Raw genomic sequence first — 18614 nt, forward strand, 5'->3', positions numbered from 1 at the left:
AACAGGGACAAGGGCAGTCAAAGGTCAAGAGAAGTTCAGGATAGCATAACCTCTTTTTGCTAGTGTCCCCAAACGTTCCTAGTCCTGCAAAGTTCTCCAAGCTGTCCTTGCCATCGTGTTTACTATACAGTTGTAAAAGTCAAAGAACAAGGCCTGGCTTCATACAAGGGAAGTTAGGAATCGAGTGGCTGAGAATAGGTAGCATTGTTGCTTAAAACAGGAGAAATAATTGATTTATGTTATGGTGGCCAATTAGGCTGTAAAGTGAAAACCTCTTAAAGAAACCCTGTGGCTTCAAGGGAGCTTTTTGCTCTGATTTCTGCTCAGCAAACAGGGGTACCCCAATAAGGGTCATCAGCTCCGTGAGCTAAATTATTAATTCCTTTCATGCCACTCAGGGCTTGTAAACAGTATATAATACAAGAAAACAATTGGCACTGTTCACTTTCTGGGCAGAGGAGAGGTCAGAGGGTAAATAGTTGTATTGGCAGCAGCTGTTCTTCATAGCTGAGCAGACTTTTGTCCTTTTCATCTTTTAGAGCAAACCAGTTTCCAAAATCTTAGCTGGGCATTAATCCATATCTCTGCTCTCTTAGCTGAATTGTTTTTAGGAGCTTAATGTGTTGCATATAATTATGAAGATAACAAAGGGCTGGAGGGGAGGGTGAGGGGTTATGGATAAGAACAAAACCAGCATTGCCTTGTTTCATAAAAAGCTGTTTGAATTTTTTTATATTAATTTACATGGATGAGAGAAATCTTAAAATCCACCCATTCAAGGCAAGTTGTAGGATAAGTACTTGCACTTTTATATACTTTATTTTAAAATCATGATTTCTGCAATGAATAGGTCATAAATACTCCTCTGCCGGCAGCACAAGAACAGAGGTGTTGGGGTGTTCCTACTCTTCTGACGCTGTAGCCCTGCTGAGTTCTGCGCTGGGCTGCGGGTCTCGGCCGGTCGCTGGGTTTACAGCGGCACTTGACAGGACATTGAGGCAACTGTAGTAACTTCAGACTTGAACAACCGGAGAGCTGTGACCGTGGTGTTAGCCTTGCTGAACATATTAGAAATAGTAATTAAAATATATATTTTTCAAGCGTGAACTGAAATTATCCTTTTCAAGTATAGCTAGGAAATACTGTTACACTTCTGTTCATGACTTTTAACATGGCAGTATAGTGAACAATCTAAAATTACGGGACTTGAAAGATTTGCAGTGGCTTTCTCTAAACGCTTACCACTCAGAAATTTCTTTGCAGAAGGCATGTGTGTTATTTGGTTGCTTTTTGAATGATACCTGATAAACTATTCCAGATGTTTGCAGGTGTAGCTTACTACCCGAAGCAACTGTTACTGGCACGGTGGCTTCTCAAGTGGTACGTGCTGCTGCTGGCCCTCCTCGCCTGCCCCTGGCCATCTGGTGGCTCTCAGGCAGCTGACCTCTTTCTGCCAGAGAGCAGCAGGTAACCTTTAAACGGCCATCTGCTAATCTCTTACTTCAACCTTTCTGAAAGCTGAGTTGTGCTCAATACTGAGATTTACACACAGGCTAAGTCTTACCACTCTCAGAGGAATAAAAGCAACTTTAATGCTCTACTTTTTGGGTTATTTTGGCTGTATGTGAAAACATACTTAGCTTTAAGCAGGGAAAAATACAAAACTCTTTCCAGGTATCTGATATTGCCATACTGCATATGAAGAATCGTTTTTACTTATAAAAATCTGCACGGTTTCTGACCTTCTAGCTCTTTCAGAGGGTTAGCAGCTCCCACAGTAGGGAGATTATAGTAATAAGGTGAAAAATCGGAAGATGAAAAATCCAATTTTTTTTCCATAAGCAGACTAGAGACCTTTAAAATGTACTGCAGAGTGAGACTGTCAAAAATGCTGCAGTCGTAGGCAGCTTTCCGAACATTGGTGCAAGAACTGCAAGGAAGATCCAAGTGAGATTATAAATTAATGTTTAGATGTTCTAGGAAGCGTCGTGATAATTCAGTGGAGGATTGGACAGGAATAACCCAGGGCATTTCTTGAATAAATTTGCCATGGTGTGTGTCACTGTTTTTGACTGGATGGGTGTTTAGCACATGAAAGCTGCCAACTTTGCACAGCAACACGGAGGCTGCGAAGCAAAGGGCTGGCGAGGTGCAGGACAGCACCTAAGTGCGGTGCTCTGTCTGCTCTTCACATTCTATAAAAATGGTCTGCTGAAATGTTTACGTTTGTTTGGTTTGCCTAATGAGAGCAGAACTTTGCACTTTCCAGTGTAAACAGTTATCTTCAGGGAACTGCCTGCTGCCGAATAAACGGGAATTGTAAGAATGTGAAACGCGGGATTTGGACTGACAGCAAACCCCGGCTGTGGGATGAAGTTATGCTTCTGGGACTGTGTTCTGTGGTTAGGAATGTAAACTTGTAGTATGCATTTATTGGGCCTTAAAGCTAAAAGGGAATTATAAAACATATAATTATGTGGTCTCTACTAGCATCAAAATGACAGAGGTAGAGACTGATTTGTTTGACTTGGGCATTTGTGGTGATGTGCTAGGAGTGATTGTGGCTTTCTGAGACAGAGATTGAGCTCCAAAGAATGTAACTTTGTTTTACCTAACCTTAGGTTAAAACTGCCCCTGTTACTGGAAGATGGGCCTTTCCTGGTTTGGGTCCCGGGAAGCTGGACCTGTCCCAACAGGCAGAGGGCATCTGGCATTTGGTTCAGGCCATGCTCTGACTTTGGGGTTTTTCACTGGCAAAACACAGGAAGGTAGTTCTGTTTCTTCTTTCGGCTGTTAGAAAATAAAGCTTTTGGAGTGTATGTATTTAAAGGCACTTGTTTCTAATGCTGCTTCAGATCAAATGCCAGCATTTTGCATACCTTTGGAAGGGGGTCTCTTCCTATTGGGAATCTTTTGAAGGTGCACTGAACACAGATGGGAGATTGTCCTTTCATCCCACAGCAATGCTCCACTTACAAGTTGGTACTGTATACAGATTAAAGCTGATATTCAAAGTTTCTTTGTGCTGGAAATTGTTCTGAATTGATATTCTCAAACCATCACAAGTTACAGACTACCAATATGACTGCTCAGAAAAGTAGATCTGCAGATAACGCGTATGAGAGAGAAATATCTTAAAAGAGAAAAGGACAACATTGTTAAAAATTAACTGCTTCTCAAAGAGGCTTCCTCAAGTGATCAAAGATACACATATTCAATTTAAATGTAAATGAAAGTTTTCAAAATTAAAGACTTCTTGGTAACATGCACATCACAACTTTCTCATTTTCACTTTCCCATTAGCTACAGATGTGGAGCAGATGAGTTCCTCTTCTCCTGTCCTTCCTATGAACTCCATGGGCAGTAAGTACCCCTTTTCTTGCCACATGTGTTGAGTGGAATTTCTCATTCTGAGATAATCCAGAGATATGAATTCATACTTCATGGTAGAGACTTTGAGCTATTTAAGAGCTAATGCTTATTCACGAAGGCGAGGATTCCCATACGATAACTGATCAGGTCTTTCTCACAAAAGTAGCGTAGATCAGGTCTGTACATCACTATTTACACCAGCAGAATGTAGGCTGTGCAAGATCTTTTTCTACCAGAGATATATCAGTGAAAGCTGTAGATGCCTGTCTGTTATAGTCATAAACACCTGAGGTGCTGGTAAATTAGGTTGACATAAAAGTATCTACCTTAAATGTATCAGTATTATACTTGGAAATCCATAGCCTGGGATTTCTTATGAAACAAAGCAGTTGGTGAAATCCTCTTCAATTTCACTGCAATTCTGGGCCTATAACTTTTTGAGACATTGAAAATCTGAGCTGCTGGACAAATAAAATAATATGAATTCAGAATTCTTTCTTAATACTCCATCTAGTGGTATTTGCTGTGTCCAAAGACCAAATGCATTTTGTCGATTATAATCCACTAGATGGCAACAAGTCCTTGTCAGGCTTGCAGAAGTCACAGACTTGCAGAATTCAGAACAATTGCGCTCACAATAGAGGGATGAGCTCTGTGCAAATTTCTCATTTAAAGCAACTTTTCATGTCATTCTTTGGAAAGTCTCTGGATTTTTCCAATGTGGCAGACTATTAACTGACAGCTTATTCTAAGAATAACACTCAGATGTTGAGAACTGCTAAAAGCCTTCCAGACTCAGGACACTGTCCTTCCCACCCGTGTCATCCTGCTGATGGACTTAATGCTATTGGAGAACTTTGAAGCTTTGCCGAACTGTTGTTCCTCTACAGTGAGAAATATGGTTCCTCTTTATGGGAACAGTAGTGTGGAATGAATGTATGATAGGCTCAGAGTTGCAAACAGGCATAATTATTAGTGTGTTGATTAATAAGGCACGCTTTTGTAGGCATCTAGCTAGGTTTTCAGGTAGTTGATCACTTTTTTATAGAAACAGATAATTTCACATGCATATGTAGAATAATTTAAGTTGTCATTTAGATACACATGTAGTTCATGAAGACGTATTGGCTAATATTCTGTTGAATGTTCGTAGCCCGACATAGATCAGACTTCCTGTATTCAGGCCTCTCGTGCATTAAAAGGTATTCTTATATCGTAATGTATCTGCCAAATGCTAAAAGCAAGACTGCCTAATGTGAACTGAACGACCCTCTCTTTCCTTTAAATAATTGTATATTATTGCTAGTCGGAATTTGTCTCGCTGCAGCTTTCATGTCTGTTATTTTTCGCTAAACTGAAAAATGCTTGTCAAACTTCTGTTCCCTATGAAGATATTTATATAAACTTTTGATAAACTAAATAAACTGAGCTCCTTGAGTTCTTTTGATGTCTTCCTGTCTTTTGATCCAACCCTTCGGTGCTGGTGGGCAGGCTGAGCCGCAGCAGCAGGGTGCAGGTACGCTGGTGGGCTGCCGGGGTCCCCCCAGCTGGTGGCACGGCCACGGGATAGCCGGGCAGCGGTGTCCTCAGCGTGCTGCAGCCAGCTCAGCCCTCGCTGGCCAGCCAGAGCTGCCGGGGGCTGACAGACGAGCCCTGGAGATTCCTGCTGGGGCCCTCAGCCCTCCCCAGCTGCCCAACTGCTGCAGTGGCAGCACCGAACACGTGCCGGTGCTCAGCGTCATCCTGATGTGCTCAGTTTGGCCACCGTCCGGGGCAGGCGGTTCTGTGGGGTGGCCATCTCTGGCAGGGAGGGAACAGCTGCTGCCAGAAGCATCTAAAACTTCCCAGGCATGGATTTTGAAAAATTCTGAACATGTCTGCTAACCTGCCTTCCCCTAGTAAGTTTTTTCCCTTGCTGTCTCATTACCAAATGTGATTAAAGGAAAAAAGCTTGAGGATTTTCACAACAGAATTAAAAAACTGAATTCTTAGGTTTATTTGTGCATCCAGAGCATTTGAGATCAGTGGCGTGTCTGCTTAAGCCTTCTGCTTGTTGTGCATTAGCAAACAAGGGGATGGCCCCTTTACTGGAGTTTCTCCTCTTTGTCCGAAATATCTTATTTGGAGCAATTGCAGTGAATTATTTTCACATTTCCTTGCAGTAAAGATGAACTTCTCTGTCAGGACTTCTGTATTCTGTATTTTCATTTGTATTTTCATACAGGTGTATGGGGGAAAAACCAGTAGGCTGAAATGTCTGTTTAAAATAATACACAAATGCTTTCTTGTATGTCATGTAAGATGCCACTGGAAAAAATCCAAATTGTGCATGCTCATTTCTGAATGAGTTTTTCCAAATGTGCTGACAAATTTCAAATTGCAAAGGCAAAATATCAAACTGCATCAAAAATGAGTCATCTCTAGTTTTCCTAATGTTTAAACAATTTGGTGGGCGTGCTTTCAGGCTCTTCACTCTTCTATTACCGTAGTAAATTCTCTGTCTTAAACTGCAGCGTTACCAAGGGTCCCCGTGGAAATGCTGCTGTGGGCGAGTGAAGCCACTGACCAGGGCCTCAGACCAGGGGAGAGGGGAGATTTAAAGCCCCAGTTTTGCAGAGTTCAGGCCGTTTAGTTTGTAACACTGTTGTTGAACTCAGTGCAACTGTTTCTGTATAAAATGGAAGAAGCTTAAGTCTTTTAGCAGAGCAAGTAAACAGGGATTTATTTTAAATATTCACCTAATTGGAGTTTAAAGCCATTAGCAAGTTGTTCTGACTTGAACTGTGCAGCGAGCTTAGGGAGACACTTACGGTGTGGTATCAGCACAGCATGTCTGAACAGGCTGCTTGAAAATAATCCCATAAGCAACCGGAGGAGGAAACAAGGCGGAAGAGAGATGGTTGGACTCTTTACTGCGCAGTGAGTGGATGTGGTACCTCTGCTGGGCACCACAGCATCCCCTTTCCCCGTTGGGTCCTGCCCTGCCCTCTCCTCGCCCAGCACGGCCTTTGGGGAGCAGGGGGTGCCTTGCAGCGGTCTCTTGCCTTCACTGCACTGTGGTCTCTGCATCCCGCTGTCCAGAGACAGTGGTGTGCCTGGGCACAGGTACGGCATGTAAATCATTAAAAAAAAAAAAAAAATATTTGGAGGACAGCTCAAGAGGTTGTTCTGCCACTGTCACTAGACTTCCTCCTGCACAAAGCTTTTCTGACCTGAATCTTTTCCCCTGTACCTGAAGCTTGCCCTGCCCACCACCGCAGTGAGGAATGCTCTCTGCAGCAGCATCTTAAATTTTCTGCTTTGCACCCTCCCATTCCTATCGCTGTCAGTCCAGTCACACAACTTCAGTCCTTTGTCATCTCTCACCAATCACTCTATAGGACATGGTGTTGTTCCAGGGCTTGTCTCATGCAGGAGGAAGTTTCATTTCCTGTAACCAGGTGAAGTTCATATGTAGGTTTGCGCTTTACCGACAGTGAAAGTAGAAATTTACCAAAGAACCACAAAGAGTAAGCTGTCACCTATATTAAAATTGGGTTAGTTACTCAGCTATTCTGTCTCCTTTATCCCCTCTAAAAATCCCCATGCAGCTCTTATGAGCACTGAAAGCATGATGGAACTCTTGTTTAACCTGGGTTAAGTAAGATCGCCATAAGGTACCTAAGAAGCGGAGGAGGGACCAAGGATCACATCACACCCCAGAGTCCAACATGGTGTAAAGTCCTTAGGAGTATCTGTGCTGAGAACAAGGTGGCTGGGGAACAGAGGGTTTGAGAATCCGAGGGCAGAGTGCTAGAGGAAAGATGTTATTGTTTTCATCCATTGTCCTCTGAAACGTGACCCCTTCCCAGGCCGGGAAGGTTCTTGTTCAGCGGTAATGGGCTATCTGGGCTGGGTTATGGTGGGTCCGTGCAGTCTCTGAGCTGGCTGGTCCGCAGTTTGCATTCATTGATCAGTGAGTTGATAGAAATGAAAACCCACCGACAGCAATGAATGTTGATTGCAGCCATTAGATGCAAAAGATGTTCAGCACTGGTCCTTTGGAGCATTCTGCTCGTTCTGCGCTTTCTCGTGGAATAGCCAGGACTGCAGTCATCTTGACCTCAGGACGTGTAGCTCTTTTGGGGCTTCTTGAAATCTTGGTGACTTCTGCAAAGCACACTTTCACAGGGAGAGTAGCAGAAAAACATTCTTCAACTTAGAAACTACATTAAGAATATGATATAAATTGCCTTTTTTGGTAAAGGTGTTTTGTTTGGTTACTCCACCTATATTACAGATTCTTGTCCTCTAGCTCAATGAGGGCTGGGCCTCATCCCAGCAGTATTCGCATTCCACCAGTGTGAGAGACGTCCTGCTTAAAAGCATTTATCATGCTCTCATTGAGTCTACCTCTTGGCTATCAAAAGAACTTCAAGGCCATCATGTTTTCTGAGGCACCCACTGCTGCTCCCAAGTGGTTTATCGCTTCGAGCATCTGTTTCAGATCGCAAACTTCTGCGTGGTTTGAGGTTTTTAGACCTTCTTTATGGTAGGAAGGCTCTGATGGTGTACGTAGCTGTCAGCTGAACCACCTTCTACTGGCATGTGTTTTGACAAAGGCCTGTTTTGGTATTTTAATGCCACTCAGTTGTATGATACAAGGTGCAAAGTGCACTTGAAGGGAACAGCCTTAACTTTCAAGAGCCTGTGCTTTCCCTTGGTCCTGAGACAGGTATCTATTTTATTAAGTGCTGTCCATCTGTGACCGTATACAGAAGTAAAATTATACACGTCACAAGATGTCTTCAAGAGCAGCCCAAGCCAATATTCCCTGGCATGAGCTTTGAGCCTTTTCTTCTTATACGAGTTCTGCCGTCCCTGTGGGAGCCACACACCTGCCCGCACCCTGGTGAAGGCAGGGGCTGGGAGAGCCTGCTGCGCGCAGTCCCACGTCCTGTCACCCACTGGGACAGAAGGTACCACACGGGTACAACCGAGGTGCCCCTGCCTTTGGCTTTCTTTTCCTTTGAAAGGAAGGACACGTTCTTGCTTGCCTGGTTGTGAAGCAACAGCGTGAGCTGCAGGAGCAGCTGGACCGTGCTGGGAGGGATCCGGTCCTCGGCCAGCGTTCCCGGTGAGCAGCTGCTGAAATCGAGCACAGGTTCCTGTGAGCACATGAACTGACATTCCAGAGCTTTTTCCAGCGAAGCTCAAGTTGCCAGCCCAAATGGAAAGGAGGTTTCCCTCCCGATCTGGCCTGTATTCTGCTATTTTGAACATATACCGTGCTCAGATTTGTTTCCAAGTATCCCATGTGGTGTGGATACGTTACTGCTTTTGTGCTGCCCGTACAAAATCTCCCATTGCTCTCAGATACTTTGCTTTGCAGAAATTCTGCTCTGGTATAAAGTTTTAATTCTTTTTTTTTTTTAAAGAGAAAACAAACACTTCTTATACACCAATTCATTTCTGGAGAAAGTAGAAGAACTGGAAAAACTCAACCTCTGTAGCTCTTAATATAATCTGTAAATCATGACCTGTTAATGGCAACCATATGTGAAAAACTATGAAGGTTCAAGCTTTCCATTTAACAGAGGGTTTGTGATAAACCTCAAGGTACAGTCAACGGTCGATGGTTTTTTCTAGTTCTCAAACTCACCGACAGCGTTGAATGTTCACTGAAGCTATCCAAAGATGGCTGTATACATGCACTGTACATATTTTCCATGCATATGTTTTCCATAGAGTAGCAGTGGAAACACTGCTGAGGACTGCACATTCTTTATTGTAAAGTTTTAAACTGCAAGTATTTTAATTATGAAATGGAACCATGAAGACTAATGAATTGCAGAAGTGTAACCCTGCAGTTATGGATGCAAAGTTGACTTAGTGTTTCTTAAAACCTCTTTGAATGTATCTGAATTGCAGTTGTGAAAAAGCCTTTCTCCTGTGGATGTGCATATTCTGAATAGCTACGCTAAGGGTGCAGTTAATGTTTCAGACTTCTTCACTTTAAAGTTCACCTTAAAAAGAAAAAAAAAAGTGGGGGCGGGGGGCACCCGTAACTGTAAACCACGAAAAGTGGGAGCAGGGGGGATCTACTTCTTATCGGAGTACATAAGGTCTGTTTGTATTTCTGCAGCTCCTATCCCCTCTCTTCTTGCTCAAGGGTTTCTAAAGGCTTTCTCCGTGCCACTGCTGTAAAGCAGGCGGGTTCTCAGCAACTGCTCGGTTCAACTAAGGCGACCCTTCAATGTAGGAGCATCCTACTGGGCAGAGCTGCCGGAGAGTGGCATGGGGACTGGTCATGCTGCTTCTTCAGTCCCTCGATCCCAACTGCATTGTTGGCTGCAGTTGGGGTGATGCTCCCAGCCTGTCGCGTAGGGCAGGCAGCACAACATACGCTTCGCCCAATGGCTTCTTCCCTCTGCTCCCTGCTTGTCTGATGCTCAGGGCTGCTGAGATGGTGTGTCCCTATGTGCTGCGGGAAACTTGCGGGTTAAACCTTCCAGAGCTGCCTGTGCCAGCTGGAAGCATGAAAGGGTGTCACTGACCCACGCACAAGTTGTGGCCGCGGGCTCCCAGAGGGCTCAGCGCTGGACCGCTCTCCAGTGGGATCCCTGTTCCCTGGAGCGGGATGGAGCAGCCAGGCGTTCAGGGCTGGGGGTCACCCACCGCGTGAGAAGCCCTTCAGAGCCTCATATCATTTTTAGTATGATCTAGAACATTATTGGAACAGTTTAACTGCAAGTTTTAAACTACATATGTAAATGTCTGCCTAAGAATGTTCTGGTTAGCATAAATGAATTGCATTATCTTTCCTCTGAAAAGCGGGAAAAGGGATTTATTCTCTTTAAATCTCTATATTGCATCTGCCTAATTATCTTCACTTTTTCCACCTGGCTTGCATGGTTTGAGAGAAGGGAATTATTTCCAACTTGTTTGTTAAAAATGGAATCTGCTGCTTTATCTGAGAAAACTCTGCTGTGAGTGAAGTGGAGCCTACAGAGTTAGTGGGAATAACCTATCACTTTAAAATTCCGGAGACTTGCTTTTAATTCAGAGTATTTTCTCTTGTCGTAGGGACCGTTAAGTGTCTCTCTGAATATCCTGAGCTGATACATGTAACTTAACAGTAAGTGTATTGTCTAATAAAGTACTTGAAACAATCTACTATATTGACTAAGCTGTTTGAGAGACGAACTTCTCCCAGAATGCAGTTTGTAGCCTGCCCTTGCTGATTTTAATGGCATCATTAAACATTAACTGATACTGAAAATCAAAAGAATTCTCTGAAAATTAGTCTCACCTTTTTCTTGCCATCTTTTTGGAGTAGGAGCTGGTGGAAAGAACAAAGAAAATTTGAATTAATAACAAGCAATGCTCAGCCTCAAGTGTTGAGCCTCACGAGCGTCCCAGTGTGAAGGGTGGCTACACATGGTAGGTATAATATAAATCAAGGAAACTAAGTTCAAGTCAAGCGTGAAATTTTGGTTTTAACAAACCAAAACAGTGTGTTTATATTTAAAGTACATTGTGAGAGAGGCTTTTTCCACTACTTCCTCCTCCTCTTGTACCTCTGCTGACCTTCGACTTGCTAACTTTCATCTTCTCGTTTCACGATTTGAGAGCTTGAATTTCTTCTGAATGTTAAAAACAAACTCTACATGTTATTTCTATATCCTGGCTGCACACTCCTTCCCTCTTGCAAAGTTCAAAGCTCTCCATCAGCTAGGTTTTTGGACAGATTCCAAGATGATAAAATAATTCTCTGGAAACTGTAACTGGGCAGTATGTACAAGGCTCGGGGCAGACAAAGATGAAATCTTTAAAACCATTCCATTGTTGGAAGTTTTACCTTCGGAACTGCGTACAAAACCCATGTTCTCTTTTCACTCTCCAAGTCCTTTCTCTCTCTTGGGTGTGTGTGTGTATATCCATACATACGTATGGATATATCTATATAGTGTAAGGAAACTTGGAGAGGATTATCCTGTTACAGCAAGAGCCATCTGCAAGCTGCAGCAGTGAGTGCTACCAGCACGGCGATAGGGCTTCTCTTCCACATAGTCCTAGCACTTTCTCTTCTTATTGCTGCTCCAGTGATGCCTGTATCTTATCACAAAACAGGTCATGTCATTTTTCATCCATTTGCTTCCCTGTTTTGCTCACCTATTGAAGCGTCTTTGTGCTTACTGGAAACCGCGATGGTGGGCAGCAAAGCAGGGGCCGCGGTGTGAGCTGGGGAGCAGAGGGCAGTTAGACAATACTCAGTGTACTGAGACGAGACTGTACTCAGTGACTCTTGCCTGAGCCTACTGTACAGCAGCTTTTATTCATTTTTTCACATTAGCATGGCGGAACTGGTAAGATGCTGTCAAGGCTGTATTTTGTGGCCTGCTTAGTTTGGTCCAACACACCCCAGAAGTTACTATCTGCACTGAATCTTCAACACGTACCTTCCTCTTGGACTTCTTTTGCTTAGGAAGCACTGAAACCAGCCCACAGTTGACAGCTGCCACCTCTGTTGTTATTGCTTAATTACTATTTCCCGTTGTGGAAAAAGCATTAAGTGGACCCAGCACCTTCCCTGGATGCTGAAGGCAGTCAGCCACGGGACGTGGGTCTCTGAACGCCTGGCGCCGTTAGCTCCCTGCACAGAACGCCTTATACATTGGAATCCCTGTGCGGTTTATCAGTGCAATGATGTGAATCAGGGAGGCGGTGGATTGCTCAGGTAGAACTTTATCATGAAAATACTGCAGACTCAGAGCACATGGGGCTTTCTTATACTTACAGTGGGGAGAATGGGTTTCTGTATGAAGAAAATGGTTTCCTCACAATATGCACACAAACCCGGAAAGAGAGAGGTTACCGTGAAAGTCTGAAGCATGGGGACAGGATTTAGTTAGGATTTAGTGGATGTTTCTGGTACTTTTGTGTATTTATGGTGCCTGAACAATTCTTACACCCCAATTCAATCGTTCTATTAGTTCCTCACAATAAGGCTTTCATTTATAGCAGGGCGGGAATCCTAATGGCACTGCCTTGAAGTGTCATGAAATACATTTAACGTCTGCATCTGGGAGGGAAGCAGGTACGCTCCCCCGCCACCCCCGTGCCGCAGCTGTGCTCTGCCGAGGGAGGTGGCTGGGACTGCGACAGTGCCTGCCTCCAACCATCCACGGAAATGCCACGTGCAAGCATGTTTACTCTGTCCTGTAACACGCTTTAATTGTACTACAAAAATGTGTTTTATTCGTAGATGTAAATGGCCAGCAGCGTAGGCATGCAAATACACCTTGACGAGACAACGGGGAGACGAGAGGATGTAATCACTGGCAGTATTTGTAGTTACTGCTGTTGTTTCACTGAAATGTGGGTGAGCAATGTCATGGCCAAACACTTCAGATACAGAAGTCTTCTACAATTAGGACTGGAGATTTTTTTTTTAACTTTTTTTTTTAACTGTCCAAAAGCTCCTTGGGCTACTACTTGACCAGTCTTGGGACTACATGAAATCAGGGCACCAAGTTACCATTTGGTCCATTTTCCCTTTTCGAGTGTAGTGTTGTGGTGGTGATCCTAAAGAAAATAAATGCAGAGCTCTTCTGGGACCTTAGAGAAATGCAGTTAATACCAGTTTCCACTGATTTATCGAGGACTTACCAAGTTATTTTGATCTCATATTGAGTTGACAAGCTTCCTTCTGGATGCAACATACCCTAGACTTTTGCAAGGTGTTTGACTTAATACTGTATGACAACTTAAACTGGTATGATACAAATTTGCTGTGGCAAATGTTAAAAGGATTAAAAAACAACAAACGGGTAGGTCTCGGTGCAGTTCTGAGGGGGAATTTGATGAACTTGGCGCAGTGACTGTCTGCCATGTCCTAAACCGCTGCTGTTACTGGCCTGGGAGAAACACAGTATCAGATGTTAGCAGGTTTGGGGTTTTTTAGACAGAAAAGTGACACAAATCTGGGTCTCTAGATAAATCAAGCATAAATGAGCGATTCAGTACAGCCAAATGCGAAATTACGTGTTTGGGAACGAGGAATATAGACCATGTGTGAACAGAAAGGGCTGCACTGTACGACGCGGTACTCGCTACGGCAGATAATTAACTGCATGTGTGTGCACAATCGGACTTTTACTACTGTGCAAACAATGAAATACTGAATAGCGACAGAGGCTGTTCCATCTGCATTTAGTTCTGAAAAGATGAGTGGAGAACAATGAAATAATCAGAAAGACTGTCGCCAGTAAGATAAAAGTTCCTTGAAGTAAACCAGTGCAGGTGAGGGAGTTTTGGGCTGCCTGTTAATAGCTTCACCTGCACAAATGAGCCCGTCAGAGCAGAGCGACACCGCCTTGGCCTTGGGAACGGGTCTGGTTTTTTAGGGGGAAACCAGAACCTTGAAGCTGGGTGTCAGCAGGGAAAAATGGTTTGACTTGATCTTCAGAAACTTGATGTGTGAACTTCTATTTGACAAGCATATAGAAGAATGGAAAGCTTTTTTTGAACCGCAGGGAGGTGATTCTGCAACAAACCAAATTATTTTATATTATATACTCCTTGTTCTTGGACAATATTGGACTAAGTCTCAGCAAGTGATTTTAGCAGAAAAATAAAACTATTTTGGGTTTGATTCTTTTTGCCAAACATGATAATATTTTAAAATAAGGCATTTATGAATGAGCTAGTGTGGATGTTCTTGCAATCTGACATCCCAGGTTGAGTAATCAGATGCCCTCTAATTTTTTAAGCACTTTACTGTCTTTCCAAGCCACTGAAATAGTGAAATAGTTGTATTTCTTGAACAAAACTTGGTTTACCTTTCTGGAATAAACACACAAAGCTCTCAGAACCAAACCCTCCGTCTCCTGTTACCTGCTAAGGGAAGTATTTGTCAAATTTGCTTGTAGCAAGAAGGCGGCTGGGGCTAGAAGACATTGCCATGGTCTGAAGCTTCCTTAGCAGGACTGATGGGACTGGATTAGGCTCCAGCTCCCTATCCTGTCCCCAAAGTTGGTTTTGAGTACGGTGAAGGGATGGGACGCAGTGTGCTGCAAGACCTGCTGCCTCTTCACCATATTCTCCACTGGACCAAGTACAGTTTCACCCTGGCAAACTGGGGAGGAGATAAGGAGCTTCTTCAGGACTGGAACAGCTTTCCAGCACCCCGAGGGTGGCGTAAGGGATGTTCTTCTGAGTAGACCCAGCAGGGATGAGTTTTGGAGCAAGCTGCAGCTATGAGCTATTTGTACCTGCAGTGTACATGGAACAAAAATAATCTCAGCCCAGGATGTCTTATTAAATAGTGGATCTTCACCTCATTGCACGTAACTTCAGAAACTGTCCTTGTTGGGGGAAAAACCCCCTCAGTAACTCTTATCTTTTAAGGTAACATTTGTTGCAGTGAACATTACTGTCTGTACTAGACTCATGGTAGAGAGGAATGGGAGGTGTCCTCCTGATGAATTCCTGCAGTTGTGCTGTGCCCTGACACATCTAATGCTGGGTAAGCAGCTTCTGTAGATATAAATAACACTGTCTCCCTTGGTCTATCAAACATGCTAATAATTCTTCATCACTGAAATACTGCATTGCTCTAGACCTAGGCACTTTACATTCATTATGGTGGTGAATTCAGGAGAAGTACTTCTTCAGAAGATACTCCTGTGCTGACTGCTCTTCTTGGCTGGCAACTCTTTCTCTCTGCGAAGATCAAAAAGATCTCCCATTAATCTGTGAATTGAGGCATAGTTCCTGTGCCTAGGTTTCGGAAAGGAGAGAGATGATCCTAACCACAGATGATTCTGAGATTGTTTTCTGCCTTTTAGCATTTCAGAAATTATTGGCACAGCCCTCAGTATGACAGCCGTCTTTGCAAAAATTAGTTATTCTGTTGCAGAGAATTGCCTTTTTGCTCTAAGACTCGAATTAGCTGGAGTTGGCCAGGCTTTTTCAGGGCAGGGAGGGCAGAAAACGCCTTCTGTTGTCATGCTAGCCTCAACAGTCAAACTCAGATTCCCATGTTATTGTTTCTCAATTGCATAATGTAGCTGGAGATGGCAATGGTAAAGAGAATCCTGGTTTTTTGGAACTGAGGTCTCCTTTGTTTTTGATGCGCCAGTGCATGCGCAAAGCCTGCGTTGCGTGGGCTCATCCTGAACGCAATGCCTGCCCTGGCAGGTGTGTTTCATGAGGAATCACTTTAGTTTGTCGATTTGAGATACTGAAGAAATGCCCAGAACCTGCACGTACAGTTGACAAACACGGGAAAATGTCTTGCAAAGTAATCAGGAGAGAAATTGGAGGTATTTGTTTTGTTTATATGTCTTGATCTTTAAAGACTGTACTCAAACATGATCCCTGCTACAGAAGGGAAGGTCCATTCCTGAGCGGGACATTTCACAGGAGGCTTCCTGTAGCTCCAGACCAGCGACATGATCCTCTCTTTACCTGCTGCAGCGTGCCCCTGTGCACACACCAATCATATGGAACAATTTAAAAATACAGATTTTTTTTTCATAAGTTAATCGGAACTTTTATATTTGGCTCACTTTGGCATATTAGCAATTCTAGCTGGATAAAGCTTAAGTTATCTGCTTGGGAAGCAGTGTGGATGGAGAGGGATCAAATGAAGGATTTGCTTTTCATAATCGTAATGTCTCCTCCTGATTCACTGATAACTGTCCCTTTGAAGATAATTAGGTTCTGTTTTTCAGCTTTATAATTCAACTGTTCTCATCTGATAGACTTCAAGATTTAGGGTTCTTCTCAAAAGAGACACCTCTAAAATCTCACTTTTTGGTTCAGTTTTGTCAGCGTCGCGCCTCCGGGTCAATCTTATGCTGCCATCTTGCGAGACTCCATTTCACAATACGCTTAGTACGATACAGATTTTACTCCCAGTAACTGAAGCAAAGAGAATGACGTGACAATGACGTTGTACTGAGCAGGTGAAGATCCATCCTGTCATCTCCCCCGTTCTCCTTCTCCCAGCCATTGTGACATTTATCACTTGCCAAGGTCTGGCTGAGCTGGAAACGCACTACTCTTTCAGGGAGAGGTATGGCTTCCTCCTGACCTGAACGGCTGCTGCACACACGCAAAGAGCCCGATCTCAGCTTTTACCAGATGCTGGCATCCCTGTTCCCGGGGCTGGTTACTTGCGTTTACTTATGGCAGGTACCGGGATGCTCCATGTGTAACGCTCCCGGCTGTCTGGGAAAAACATTATTACATCCTACGCATGGGCTAACACACACGATGGGCAAATTCCCACTGCGTTTCGTTGCTGTTTGTTCACGTTTTCACACCGAATTCATTTAGCCTTGTTTACAAATGATCTAAACCACAGCACACACACAGCGTTGACTTTGGAGACCCTCAGCCGTGTTTCTGTGATACTTTTCTTCGCGCTGCTGCTCAGCATCTCTGTAACTCTTCCTCAGGTGTTAAAATTTAAAATAAAGGTATCTTCAAAGACTCTTGTAGGACAACTAAGTATGATTGGGGGGGAAAAAAAAAGCGCGCTCTTATATCTGGTTACCAGGCAAATATTCTGTTGGAAGAAAGACTTCCTCCCCCTCTCTTATATATTTAATTTCTCTGCTTTTGTGTGCTTTTAAATATTGGATGGATGTGGATATGACCCCCAGGTGTGCAGGACTCAGCCATTCTTTTCTGAATTATACATTTAGCCTATTTAAATGCAGCCATCATGTGAAACAAGAAGGAGAAAATGTACTTGTGTTCATTTAGAAGAATGGTCTTTGGATAACGTCACCCAAATATTGCTGGGTTTTTATCTTGCCTATAAAATAAATTGGTCCCAGTGTGCTGAGAGATGCACATAAAAGTTTGAATATGAAAGTAGGATAAAATTCAGATGACTTGGTAGAACTGGCTTTAGAATTTTGAAAAAATTGGAACAGATTTACTAAGTACAGTTTATGAGGGAGTAACGTACTGGAGATTTTAATCTGCGAATCTCAATCTACTGGCACCTTCTTTTTGTGCCCATTTCTATCGCTGTTTGATGGCCTTACCTACCTTTTCTCCTGCGGCGTGATGAGAGCACAACTGCGCTAGATGTGTTTTGTACCACAGCTCTCAGCACGATACGCCACAGACACTGATGATGATGATGATTCTAAAATTTGGCTGGTGTACTGTTCTTTGAATTGCAGAATCTGCAGCCGCTTAGCTGTTTTTATAGTTTTCCTTTTACACCAAACTCATTAGAAAATATTTTCTAATATTTTAAGATACACTTTCTCTCCTTCCCTCTCCCAAAGACTTACAGCAACAAACTGGTGTGTTTGCGTGATCCGTGTTTCAGTAATTGCTTTCTAACCAGAACAATTAAAAGCTCTGAGAGGCGAGGAAATTTGTCATAAAATGTTCCAAGTGGAAACCTGCTTTTATGTGGTTTCAGAAGGACAACCCAGAAAGCAAAGGTGGATACGCTGCACTAGTGTCAGAATTCGGCTAGCAGAACCTTTATAGTCAAGAAGTAAACACCAGGGCTGAGGAGGAAGGGCTGGTTCTGCTCTCAGGCTGAGCACTCCAAAGCAGCTCTCCTCCGAGGGCACCCCAAAGCTCTCACACCATGCACACGAGATAGCCTCGCTCTACTCAAATATTTCGGTATGTTCTTCATCTCCAAAGCAGGCTGCAGAAATATTGCATCTATCCACCGGTTTCTGCACGAAAAAATGAATTAAATAGGGCAAACAAAGCTGAAGCTAAGCTATTATGTATTTCAGATTGTTTAGTATTTGGCATGTGGACCAAATGCTTTAGATTATAAGGCATAAGCCTTTCAGAACCTTAAGTTATTTTAAAATTAAATGGATGACAGGAACAGGTCTGCTGCATGGATTTGATTTTCTTTGTGTCTTAGCAGAAGTAGTAAGCAGTGTCTGTAAGTATCTAACAAAGCTATTTTCTGCTATTATAGAGAGGTTTACTATGAGAAACAGAACTGAGACAGTACCACATTTTCAATAAAACAAATTGAACAGATTCTCAGAAATCTAGGTCACAGTAACAGATGACCTATACATGGTCCTAGTTTTTGATGCAACTGTCTAATCTGCTCTGAGAGTACTAGCCAGACATCATTCCTAATTGACCTTGATATTCAGTGAACAGAAAGAAAGCTAAAGCCACATGATATTTAAATCTTTAGCAGAAAAAAATATATGGCAAACTTGAATGCGTTCTGTTTTGTAACTAGAGTC

The 18614-nt window shown here is 43.2% G+C and overlaps 1 protein-coding gene across 5 annotated transcripts in view; it reads left to right on the forward strand.

The window, feature by feature from the left end:
* Nucleotides 1-18614, forward strand: part of NR6A1 (nuclear receptor subfamily 6 group A member 1) — an 89446-nt gene that overhangs the window by 14680 nt on the left and 56152 nt on the right. For 3 of the 5 annotated variants that reach the window (XM_063353044.1, XM_063353045.1, XM_063353046.1), the window contains one exon: nucleotides 3304-3363. The exons of the other annotated variants lie outside the window; for them this stretch is intronic. In XM_063353044.1, coding sequence (XP_063209114.1) covers nucleotides 3304-3363 — 60 coding nt within the window. The remainder of the gene's footprint in view (nucleotides 1-3303; nucleotides 3364-18614) is intronic. 5 annotated transcript variants of the gene reach the window in all.

Source organism: Chroicocephalus ridibundus, chromosome 15, assembly GCF_963924245.1.
Source record: "Chroicocephalus ridibundus chromosome 15, bChrRid1.1, whole genome shotgun sequence".
Classification (NCBI taxonomy): Eukaryota; Metazoa; Chordata; class Aves; order Charadriiformes; family Laridae; genus Chroicocephalus; species Chroicocephalus ridibundus.